This window comes from Schistocerca gregaria, chromosome 9 (assembly GCF_023897955.1).
Source record: "Schistocerca gregaria isolate iqSchGreg1 chromosome 9, iqSchGreg1.2, whole genome shotgun sequence".
Lineage (NCBI taxonomy): Eukaryota > Metazoa > Arthropoda > Insecta > Orthoptera > Acrididae > Schistocerca > Schistocerca gregaria.
In genome coordinates, this window is record NC_064928.1 from 133,703,522 (window position 1) to 133,716,676 (window position 13,155).

Below are 13,155 nucleotides of genomic sequence, written 5' to 3' on the forward strand. Positions count from 1 at the left end.
ACTGTTGAATATTTCATAAACATCCTGAATGTGTTCTTTCCGCCAAAATTGTGGAGACAACAGATGAACATGAGGACTGCTAATTTTCAACAGGCTGGTACATCATCACACACTGTAAATGTACCGGTGGCAGTTTGAAGAATCACTTTTTATTTTTCGTTTGGATGCTCTTTAGTGGCCACTAAGATCACCAGACTTGTCTGCTTGTGTCTTTTTTTTCTTTCTATGACAAAAAGTCCCAAAGTTTAAGACAGTCATAGGCTGACATTAAAGAAAAGGCAGGTTTGGTCACCCACCACCTGTTGGCCTGAGTTACAAATAACTTTTTAAAATTATAGTCAAGACAATGGCTCTCACCTGAGAGTTAGTTTTTGTAAGTGATCATGCAAATCAAATACAAGATATTAATCACCAATTTTGTGCTCATTTGAAAACTGTCCGTTTCCTTAGGTTACTCTGTATTATTATATCATCATATTCATTATTACCCACCTTCCACAAAAAATTTATCCATTGGCTTCACGACATATTTTGCTGCAATTCGCTTTAAACACACAGCTAAAAAAATTATGCTTGCTCTATGCTCTACTGAGCAGGCAGAATTTGCAGGGAAATTGTGATTTTTTCAGCTCCCTAGCAATCACACAGGAATTATTTCATAGCATCATCATCCAGAAATTGCAATGGTCACTGAAGTGGTGTGAAATGGGCCATCTACACCTACATCTATACTCCACAAGCCACGTTTTGGTGCACAGCAGAGGGAATTTAGTATAAACGAGGTGCTATCCAAAATTTTTGGGACTGGTGCTGCCATCTGCTGAAGACCTTACCTTTGGACTAATAGTCAGCATCACCCTCGTAGTAGTTCCCATCCACACATGTACACACCGGTCCTAGTGCTTCTGCCACTGGTCAAAAGTTTTCTGGAAGTCCTGTTCTTTGAGGCTGTTTTATCACCACCATCGATGCTTCTTGAATTCTCTCTAGAGTGTCTAACCGACGGCCTTTCAACTTGAGTTTCAGTTTTGGGAATAGCGCGAAGTCACAAGGAGCCAAACCTGGCAAGTACGGTGAGTGGGGTACAACCGCCATGTTGTTTTTTGCCGAAAAGGTCCTGGTGTGCAAGAACGTGTGACAGGGCCGTTGTCATGATGCAGCAGCCAGTTCCCTTGACGCCAAGTTTGGGCCATCGTCACCGCAAGTTTTCATGGAGGCGTCGCAAAACATCACAGTAGTACACGGGATTCACTATTTGGTTGGGTGGGACGAATTCTTTGTGCACAATTCCCTTGGTATTAAAGAAAATGATGATCAGGCTCTTCACTTTGCTCTTCATGTGACTTGTTTTCATGGGTCTTCGAGAGCTCGGGCTCTTCCACTGGGACGATTGTTGCTTTGTCTTTGGGTCATAACCGTAAAGCTATCTCTCATCACTGGTGGTAACTCGTGACAAGAAGCTTGGATTGTCGGATGAGGTGTGACGAAGGTCCGTGCACACTTCAACACACTGTGCCTTCTGATTGGCAGTCAAGATCCTTGGCACAAATTAAGCAGCGACACGATGCATGCACAATTCATCCGTCAACATTTGTTGACATGTTCCATAGCCAATACCCACTTCATCCGCAAGATCTTGAATGGTTTGACATCGATCCGCATGAACAAACTGTTGAAGTTTGGCAACAATGTCTGGTGTTGTGCGGCTAAAGGGTCTTCCAGTGTGAGCACCATCTTCAACGTCCACTCAAACACATGTGCACGGCTCATGCTCTGTCCCCCAAACACTTGTTGAATCGTTGCAGGGGTCTCTGAAGCACTTTTCCCGAGATTTGCACAGAATTTGATACAGATGCGCTTTTCTGTTCATGGATCCATCGTAAAATTACCACACACCTAACACAGAGTGTTAAGGGAATCACTATGGACATGTAACACGTCCTCCTAGCTGAATGCCACTCCACACACTGACTCATCAGATATGCAGCTCTCACCACCTACCGGTGCAAAGACCTACTACTCCTACTTTCCATATGGCAGCACCAGTCCCAAAAATTTTGGATTCCACCTCGTAGCTGTCACTTCCCACGTTTCCTATTCCAGTCACGATTGTTGTTAAGCGTCCATATTAGCTTAAATCTTCAACCTTGCCTTCATTCCTCTTGCAAAATATGCACAGGAGGAAGAATATATTGACTGACCCTTCTTGACACATACACCCTCAGAATTTTAACTGAGACCTGCCTCACAATGCCTGACACTTCTCTTGCAATGCCTGACACTTCTCTTATAGCGCCAGCCACTGGAGTTGAACAAGCATCTCGATGACAATATCACACTTACTACATGAATGTGTGATCAAATATGCTGCTCTTCTTTGGATCTTCTCTATTTAACCTATAAATATTTTCTGGTAAATGTCCCAAACTTGTAAGCAATACTCAAGTATACAATGAGAGGAGGTTTTGTAAAATACCTCCTCAGAGAGTGAACTACACTCCCTGAGTGTTCTTTCAATGTGTCTCAGTCTGGCATTTGCCTTACCTGTCATTAGCTTTATATCAGCATTCTACTTTAAATTGCTCTGTACACATTCACCGGATATTTAATGGGTGTGGCTGCTTCCAGTGACTGGAAAATGTGTAAACAAACATATTGATGAAGGTATTCACAACACATTAGAATTTGTTTAAAAAAAGCAAAACATCAAATAAAAAATAAAATAAAAAGGCAGTGTAGTTTCAGCTCTTTGAGACTGCAGATGTGTGGGCAAGTTGCGCTTGCTGAGTGTGTGTGTGTGTGTGTGTGTGTGTGTACTCCTGACAAAGGCCTTAATGGCCGAAAGCTATGATTGTGTGAATCTTGTTATTGTGCCTATCGCGACTCAGCATCTCCGCTATATGGTGATTAGCAACTTACCTCCTTTATTTAACAATTAGACATTTCAGATCTATGTATTAAATTTTAATTTCTTATCATGCAATTTCTAATATAAAGGATAATGATCATTACAAAAGTTATGATTCAAGGTTATTAATATTTTCATTTCATAATAAAAACAAAGGGAAAAAAACTAATAAAGAAATGTTGGTACTAGCAACAAATGAACCAGTGACCATTTCAAGTACAAGACTTACACGATATGCATCCAGCTCCTGGATCCTCTGTCACATTGCTCAAACTGTTTAGTACTTAGCAGTGCTCAAAAATCTTCAAAGTGGGATTTTTCAAGTATTTTTGAGAAATGCAGCAACAGCAACAGCAACAACAACAACAACAACAATAACAATAACAAGAAGAAGAAGAAGATGATGATGATGATGATGATGAAGGAAAGAAAGAAAATGGATAGAAATTACTCCTTAGAATACAAAGGATGACTCTTCATTCTAACACCACTGGTTGCAAAGGTAAGCTACAAAAGAATAACTGCAATGCATTTTCGGAAGTTTCTTCATAGTAATAAAAAGGTCCTTAAAAATTAGAATGTCACAGTCACACAGTTAAAGCTTAGGAAATGCACACAATGTCAGTTAGCATAAGAAGTTCTCTGTCCACAGAAAAGCTGTTGTCATACCACAGTTACACCAATTGACGTAGCAACTGAGTGGGTGAAAGACTGACTGTATCCATAATGTAAAAAAGACTTTTTGCATAAAAAACAGGAAAAATACAAAGAGACTTGTCTCCTTATGTAACAACTGAAGGGCACACACTCACATTAAGTCCATGGAATCAATCAGTTCGTCTACAACATTCAGTTGCTCAGGTGTCAGAGCATTTATCTCTCGATCCAATGGTTCAAGAATCAAGTCATCACGAACGTCCTCTGCAAATGGTAGCTCTGTGTATACAAGATACTGTTAAAATTGAGAAGAAAAAAAATGTTAACAGAAGAAAACAGAAATCTCATGTATCATATAAAATGTCAGCATGGCAATTACACCATCACAAATTCATAAACAAAATATAATTATGATCTGTATCAAAAAGAAAATTCACTAGAGAAAACTATAAAATTATGGGACAGGTTTTCTGGTAGGTAACTCTAAATTTATGTGACAAAATTGCTGCCCTTTTTTTAACCTGTCCCAAAATATCCCTCTCCCTGTCTAGGGGCAGTACAAACTCACTTAAGGGTACACTTAGTTAACATGAACAAGATTTCACTCTCGGCACTGATGTATGTTATCTTACAGGAAGTTTTATTGATTAACACGACTTTTGACCATCACAAATTGAGCAATATTTTTGCAGGACTCACTTTATGCAAAAAATAACATTTTATAGAAGACAGGTTTATTTAATTGACAAGTAAGTTTAGAGGGAAGAAAATTTTACAACTAACAAATTTTGTACAGTTCTGGAAAAGTTTATGATAGTGTTTGCATATACACAAAATTTTTCATAGTTTATCAACTGCTGGAAGAAGAAAAACAATTTTCTTGTTCAAAACTTGCTTTACACTCAAACTAGATCAGTGACACTTGAATATTAAATGCCTGTTTTTTACATTTAAGTTTTAAAATAATATTTCTTTTTTCTCTTCTACGTATTTTCAGGGGACTTCACCCTCATAAATTCTCTGTGAACTGCCATGATCTTCATATTTCTCACCACCTGCAGAGAGTGTGTCATTGTAGAAAGTCACTGCATCCTTAGTATTGGTATGGAAACACATTAGTTTCGGTGCACCCTTCTTTTCTGTACTCATATTGTTTATCTTGGGAATAACTGCTGCATCTTTCATGCTTTGAATGAACGAATGTCCTTCTAAACATCATAACATACTTGTGATCTACAGAAATAAGTCGTTTTAACACCACACACAATCTCACCACTGGTTCATCTGTAAGTTATTGCTCATGTATCCATCGATTAGAAAGGCAAGGTAGATTCCAATATTTCATTAGAAATCCATCTGAATCTGTAGGAAAACCAGTCTCCTCCCCACACCAGCACTTTTCCAAACTTCGTCAAAATATTCCTGTACTCACAAGGTGGTATGATCTCTTCTTTATTCAGATATTCCTTCTCAATTCTATCGAATACATGATCCAGTGGTATGAAACTGTGTCCACAAATAAGAAAACAGTGGGTAAGTTCAGAGAACACTCTTGCGCATTTCATAAAATGTGGCAGAACACAGAGCTTTTTAGAATTCTTGTTCTGGCTGTTGCTTGAGCCTGAAAAAAAGTCAAGTTTCAATCCTCTTGTTTTGATTCATGTATCACCAATCAGATTACTGGAGCATATCTGTTGGGTGTAAAAATACTTCTCCAGAGGTTTGTCAGAGGTTCACTTCGTTGCATTTCGTTGCATGTTGAAGACAATTTTTATGGTGTCCTCAGAGTATTTGTTAATTTTACACACTTCCTGGCACTCTTCATTTTCTGCTATCTCTATTTTCTGTTGGAGATCCTTGCGCGTTGAACAGGTGTCATTGTGAGGGTAAACATAGCCGAGATTAAGCTTTTATTACCCAGTTGTCTCTGTATTTGCAAAAATTTTCCCACATTATATTTACATGTAATGTTTGGGCAAATATGACCTACGTATTTTCTCTCAGCTATAATGAGACACTCTACACTTACACTTCAAAATGTGCTGTTTCACTTCTTAGATCATAACTAGGTCAGCTTAAGTTGCTCTTGAGCCACATCTTTGTTCACGTCGTGCAGTGCTGAGCAATTCGGACTATGCGATCCCACGATATACGTGTTATTTTTTGAAATGTAGCAGCAAAAATTGGTATTTGCAATCCACGTCTAAGTTTTATCTCATACCTGACAGACAGCGATTTAAAAGCCTTAGCCTGAATGGAATCTACAACACATTCAGCTGATGCTCAGATTTCCATGTATGACAGAAGCAATGCATCTTGCTTGCTGTATCTACTGAAGAATATAGATTTTTCAAGGGCTATAATACACTACAGGCTATAAGATGCATCTTAACCTTTAACCATTTTTTTTTAATAATATTTTTATTATTAGAATGCAAAGCCAGATTAAAATTTAAAAAAAAAATCTTAGTTTATAAAACTGAATTGACCTTTAAAATCCCTGAAAACTACCATCAGAACTTTCTACTTCTTACTCTTCTTCTTCTTCCTCTTCATTGCTGTCCTCTTCATATATAAGACAGTCTTCCATGCTATCTTTGTTATTTGTCCACGCTTCATGAAAGATTTAACAACGATGTCCTTTCCACATCTGTTTTATCCACTGACACACTTGTTTGTGGGTTGTTTTAAAGCTCCTTTTGGCATGAATTCATCCATCATTCATTTGTTCCATTCCTCTCTCTCATACACTTTAATGGTTTATTTATTGCGACATCAAGGGGCTGCAATTGTGAAGTATGATAAGTCCTCCCAAAAATATAGAAAGGTCTACATATCCCTGTCTCAATTTCTCTTTTGCAGAATTTTTAAAATGACTATTAAACTGATATAGCACAAGAAGAGAACACTTATTCAATAAAGCACCTTTCTTTCTCTGCCATACACTACTAATCCACAAATTCATATCATCCTTGTTCATCCCACCCTCGTCATGTATGTGAACAACAACACCTGGCGGTATTACAGAAAGTTTTGGCATTCTTTCTGCCTGAAAATGAGCACTGAATAAAGTTTAGTATCGTCAGCACAACTTGAAAGGACAATAGTGTAGTTATTTTTTTATGTCCACTTGTTCTCATAGTTACAGTTTTAGCACCTTTCATGGGACAGATCTGTTACTCGGTACATCAAATATCAGAGGAGTTTCGTCCATATTTGCTACTTGGCTTAGTTGCATACTGGTTTTCTTTCAATACTGAATAATAAAGTAATCAAAAGATAATATTTTCTCTTCATATTCTTGTGGCATTTTCTGAGATACTTTGGTTTTGGTTTACATGCTTCATAAACCTGTAGCACCTACCAACTCCATACTATAAGACTGTTAAGTCCCACCGTAGCACTAACATGTATTTGAGTCATTCTTGTATTAATTCCAGTGGCACTTTGATAATGTACATGAATCAATTTCTATACATCACTATCTTGTTTTGGCCATTTTGCATTCAGTCCTCTATTCGCACATTTAGTTTTCCTCATTTTTTCAGTTCTTCTTTACTAGCCCGCTAATCGTGAATGGTTTTTTGTGTGAGTGGCTGGCTGAAATGCCGCGCAGCAGGTCTGCTCCCATGTTGTTATGCATATGCTATTACTTTAAATTTATAGCACACACCACATGAATACCTTTTATTTTTTTACATTATGAAACTGGCTACTAACAAAAATATTGTATTGTTACTGATAACACAAATCAATTCAAGTTCACTGACACCGTACACTGCAATGACGCATCATAGGCTAGACAGTGTTCTGGGTTTGTGATGATGGAGTGGGAGGGAGACAGTGTTAGCAAGCTTGTGAATCGCCGCAACTCGTGTTTGTCACATTTGTGCACCACTGCTGCCAGTTGAAGCCATTGTTGCCAGACAAAGAAAGGTCTCCTGCGGCATCGATTGTACGGCCATTTTTAAGATTGGTGGGAATTTTAAATCAAACACTGCACATTTTTATATTAATTTCAAATATAAGATGCCCCTGAATTTTGGAGGCAATTTTTGAAGAGAAAAGTGTAACTTACAATCCGTAAAATACGGTACCTCTAACGTCTTTGGCAAATCAAGTAGCACCCAGCAAGTTTTGAAAAAACTCCTACATGCGCTTGAGGTGAGATTTGCAGAAACAGACTATATTCTATGTTCTATAAGTGCAGAATAAAGCCTGCTGCATTGGCTTGAAGAGGAAGATGAACAGTAGGTGTTAAAGAAAAAAAAAATCTATTTTATTTTTAAAAAAAGCTATTTTATTTTAAAAAAGAAGTGAATTTTGTGAAAACACTTCTCAATTGTGAACTGTTTTTAGTTCATTACATCATTAGATTTTTTTTCATTTAACCCGAACTTTCAACTCCACCACACGCTCACTGTTAAGAGCTGCATAAGTAACAATTGCAACTCCGACACCATGAATGATAGGCTTTGATCTACAAATTCAATTCTATGTTGAAATTGGATTTTCTTTTTCTTGAGGAGTGAGCAAGTGCGAGAAACGTTAAGTTGCCAGCAGTAAAAGAGGGGTCATGACTGATAGGAAGCAAGCATAGATCTGCAAATAAAACTTAAAAATCCTGAAGGAAGCAAACTGATGTGTACTGAAGGAAAGGACAACTGCCAGAAAGTTTGAACTTGCCAAATGTGCATTATCCACACGTCTTATGGATCGTAAAAAAATTCTTAATTCTGCTGTGTCGGTTTACAAGCAACAGAGGACTTCACAGTGGTAAGTAGAACATGTTGAAACTTTACATCTAGCACGGTTCAACCTTATATGCACTACCAATGTACCTTTAAGTGGACATATAACTCAGTCAAAGGGAAACAAGATTGCACAAAATTTACACATGGAATATTTCAGTTATCAGCTGCTTGGCCACTTCAAACGAGGGACACCAGAAGAGAGAGTACTGAGCCATACACTGAAAGGGCACCATTGCCTGATGATACAAAAATAGTCCTCAAGTGAACATTCATCTGTCAACAGTGGTTATAAATGGACTAGAGACCAACTCAGGGATTGATACAGCATCTGATCAATACCTGCTGCAGGTCACATTAGGTTTATGAACAGTGTCCCAATGCAACATCAGGACTGACTTACTGCCATAACCAGCACAGCCCAACTGAAAAAACCACTAGTTAAGTTAGCCATTGTTCACTGAATTCAGAAACAGATCAGTGGTCACGCTTAGAAGTGCGAATGAACTTTTAACAACACTGCCATGCCTCACCTTCATGCTAAAGTTCAACAGTGCAATGTATCATTTAATAAATTATTGTTGAGTGTTATTAATGTGTATCAAAAATTTCTGTCCAAACATAGTTCATCCTGTGATGAGTGTTTAGCTGCTGTGCACTAGCAAGTACTTTTGGTGGTACGAGGTTCTCTTCCTGCCACAGTTATGTTGAATGCCAAATGTATTTGCTATAAAAAAAAAAAAAGTTTGTTTTCCAAAGACAATGTAGTTGACACTGACTGTACAAATTATTTACAGGTATTTTCATTATTCCAATTTAGGCATTTCAGCCATTATCAAGTGGTACACTGCATAGGACTGTGCTTCATCACACGTCAAACTTCAAAAATGCCATCATCGTGCCTGAGCCCATTAACAATGTCACCATTTTTAACATAAATCCCAACAAACTACTATTCTTGTACACTGTTTACATGAGAACAGTAACTTTTTGGGATTTATGTTAAAGGCTATAACATTGTTAACAGGCTCAGACACAGTGATGACGTGTACATGTCAGATGATTTTTAAAATCTGACACTTGCTGACAGTCTTTCGTACTATACCTATTGATAATTAACTTAAGGTCTGAATTGCAATAGTAAAAATAGATAATTTCTATAATCAATGGCAACTATGACGTCTTTTAAAGAAAATGTCTACATGACTCGTGTGTGTGTGTGTGTGTGTGTGTGTGTCTGACTAACAATTAGTAAAATTAGTTGTGAAATATATGTAGATTATGTAGATTAAGTATAAGATATCAAGAAATGTTAACCAGCACACACGAAAATTATGCAAAGAAGAAAAACCTACAAGCCAATGCGGAAAAAATTTAAAAATTAATTTTACAAAATATTTTACCTTTCAGCTTACCTCGAATCCGTCTTCAATCTTTGGGAAAAGCACACCCACACAGGGGTCATAGTTACTCTGATAAACTCTTCCAACAACAGCTACCATATATAAATTCTGCATGGCTTGGATAACAGCAGAGAATGCAGAGCCTGCCTCCTAAGGATGGGGGATACAACATTGAAAACAAGTTGAAAAAACATGCACATATGTGAGGATCTAGTGATAGAGAAGCCTCGGACTTACTGTTCTGCCATTTTGGAGAGTGAAGTACAGGACACCATTGCCCATGAACAGGTACTGAGGCACATTTTCTGCTGCTGTGAAACACAACACAGTCAGTGACTTTGCTGGAGAACTGTATGACATTGCCTGTTCGACCACCTCTGCAATAAAATGAGTAACGTAACTAAGTGGCAAATACGAGGAGTACAAATAAGTGCCAAGATATGGACACTCAAGAAATAGTGTGTGTAAAAAAATTTGCAATAAAATGGTGTGCTGTAAGTTGTATATTCTGTTAACTTTGGCAGAAAATATATTTTAAGAAAATCGTTTCCCCCTTACTAGTGTAGGTACTTATACGGTTAGTGTAATAACTCCATTTTTTCCCCACTCAATTGTCGGTTTCTTTGAAGTCGGCGTTTGAAATTTTACTGTAAGATGTAGTCTTATTTGTTGCGGATTCAGTTGCTGTGTTGTAATACTGTGTTTTACACATATTGTGACTGTGATATTAAGTTCTCTTTAGTTTCCTGCTTCAACAATAGTAGTATATACTGTCAACAGTTTTCAACTCTGTTACACCCGCCTGTTAGTGAGGACAACCTTGACAACAGTGTAAAACAAAGTTATCCTCAAGGAATCTAAATTTTCTATCAAGTTTTTCTCTCACTATCAAATGAAACTAAATGGTTTCACAGATCTTTTCAAGTCTAAGATACACATATGCAGACTGAAGCAATGAATGAAAATTTGTACTTAGCCTGGCATTCGAACCCAGGTCTCCGACTCACTAGCCACATGTGCTAACCACTACGCCATCATGGCACAGTGGCTTTGCAGAATTGCACGGACTACCCTAATATTAAACTTCCTGGCAGATTAAAACTGTATGCCCAACCGAGACTCAAACTCAGGACCTTTGCCTTTCGCGGGCAAGTGCTCTACCAACTGAGCTACCAAAGCAAGGCTCATGCCCAGTCCTCACAGCCTTACTTCTGCCAGTATCTCGTCTGCTACCTTCCAAACTGCAAACCTTGCAGACCTAGCACTCCTGAAAGAAAGGATACTGTGGAGGCATGGCTTAGCCACAGCCTGGTTAATGTTTCCAGAATGAGATTTTCACTCTGCAGCGGAGTGTGCACTGATATGAAACTTCCTGGCAGATTAAAACTCTGTGCCCGACCGAGACTCGAACTCAGGACCTTTGCCTTTTGCAGTGCTCTACCACTGAGCTACCAAAGCACGATTCATGCCTGGTCCTCACAGCCTTACTTCTGCCAGTATCTCGTCTCCTACCTTCCAAACTTTACAGAAGCTCTCCAGCGAACCTTGCAGAACTAGCACTCCTGAAAGGATACTGCGGAGACATGGCTTAGCCAGAGCCTGGGGGATGTTTCCAGAATGAGATCTCATTCTACCCTAATATTCCTCCCTCATCAATCCCAGTTCCCATTCATGTCTCAGCCTACTTGGTATTCTCCCTAAACTCGAATGGAACTGCAGAGCCTCTCCAACTCTACTGAAATACCATCTCGGCATCGAAATGGGAGGTTCTCTGGAACCATAGAGTGTAATTTGATTACTATACCTATGCTTCGGTTTCATGCAAGGTTACCTGTTTTTTTCAATGCTGCATTGGAGAGCCTCTGCAATGTTGTTTGAGTTTAGGGAGTTTAGGGTGCTTACCAAGTGGGCTGATGTGCGAATGGGAAATTGGATTGAGGAAGAGACATACTAGGATGGTCCGTACAGTTGTGCAAACTCAATGTGTCAGGGTGGCATAGTGGTTAGCGCATCTACTTAGTGATCAGGAGACTAGGTCTGAATCCCAGCCACAGTACAAATGTTTTCATCACTTCAAACTGCATGTACACATCATTTCTTTCATTATTTACACAAATCTATTCTTTATTGGTTGTAGCTTCAGATCTTAAAGGAAATTTGCTGAATTGATGCATAAAAGGTTAAAACAAACTTCAAGAGGCTAATTTAAAGTTTAGTGTTTAGATGAACATGGCATCACGAATTACAGATCAACTGCCACCCGGCAGTCAATGCTGTTCTTGCACACGTGTTGTTTATTTGCTGTTTGTACGCATCTTGAAATTGCTCTGACTTAAAATTGAGTGAGATTGGAAGCTGCTTCCGATTGGTGAACAGGTACTGTTGGAAGAAACATCAACTGTTGTGTACCACAGCTATGAAAGGTGGCTCATGTACTATCCTCTCCAATGGACACTGTCTGCTCTGCAGGAAATGCACAGTATACCACCGCTCATCCACTCAACTGTGTGTGGCGTGTTGGCGGCAGGTATAGGGGCCCTTTACAAGGAAGTAAGGGACCACAGACATCCCGATGCTGTGCAAAAAAATCTGAACAAATGTCCAGTCAGATCTTGAACAGATTTCAAAGTGATTCAAAGCGATGCACAGATTGGTAGCTTGCTTTAAATGTTCAAAAATGTGAAGTTGTGGACTTCACAAAATACAAAAAACATTACATCCTATGACTACATCATCAGTGAGCCAAAACTTGAATCACTCAAGTCATAAAAATTACCTGAGTGTAACAATTTGCAATCAGTCTACAAAGGAGACTGTTTGTGACACACTTGTGCTACATGATAAAAATAGAATGTCACTTAGGATAAAGACAACAGAAAACCTATTGTCATGCAAACTTACACACATCTAATTACCAACAGAGTTGTCAGTCAGTTAATTTGGGGTGGGGGGGATCAAACAGCGAGGTCATTGGTTCTGTGAAAGAAGGGAAGGATGTGGAAGTAAGTCAGCTGTGCCCTTGCACAGGAACCACCTCGGCATTTACCGGAAGCAATTTAATTTAGGAAAATCGCGGAAAACCTAAATCAGGATGGCCGGATGAGAACAACAGAGTGGACGAGAAACTGGTGGCTTCTGCAGCAGACTTCAGTCTATGAGGAGGATACTGGGAAAACGCAGTTAGTCTACAAAGGAGACTGAAATTTACTGGCAGAGTAATACTGTGTGCTGGACTGGGACTCGAACCTGGAACCTTCGCCTTTTGTTGGCAAATTTTCAACCGACGAAGCTATACGAGCACAACTCACGACCTGTCCTCACAGCTTTACTTCTGCCACTACCTCAATTTCACAGTGCTCCTGCATATCTTGCGTGGCTAGCATTCATGGAAGAAAGGATATTGAAAAGATGTGTAAGAAACAAAAGTATGAAAGCA

At 38.8% G+C, this 13,155-nt stretch overlaps 1 protein-coding gene across 1 annotated transcript in view; it reads right to left on the minus strand.

The window, feature by feature from the left end:
* The window catches only part of LOC126291467 (uncharacterized), a 2,161,958-nt gene that overhangs the window by 30,181 nt on the left and 2,118,622 nt on the right, over positions 1–13,155 (minus strand). Inside the window, exons 32-34 of the mRNA XM_049984978.1 lie at positions 9,957–10,096; positions 9,732–9,869; positions 3,721–3,860 (exon numbers count right to left, since the gene is read on the minus strand). Of these exons, the coding sequence (XP_049840935.1) occupies positions 3,721–3,860; positions 9,732–9,869; positions 9,957–10,096 (418 nt within the window). The remainder of the gene's footprint in view (positions 1–3,720; positions 3,861–9,731; positions 9,870–9,956; positions 10,097–13,155) is intronic.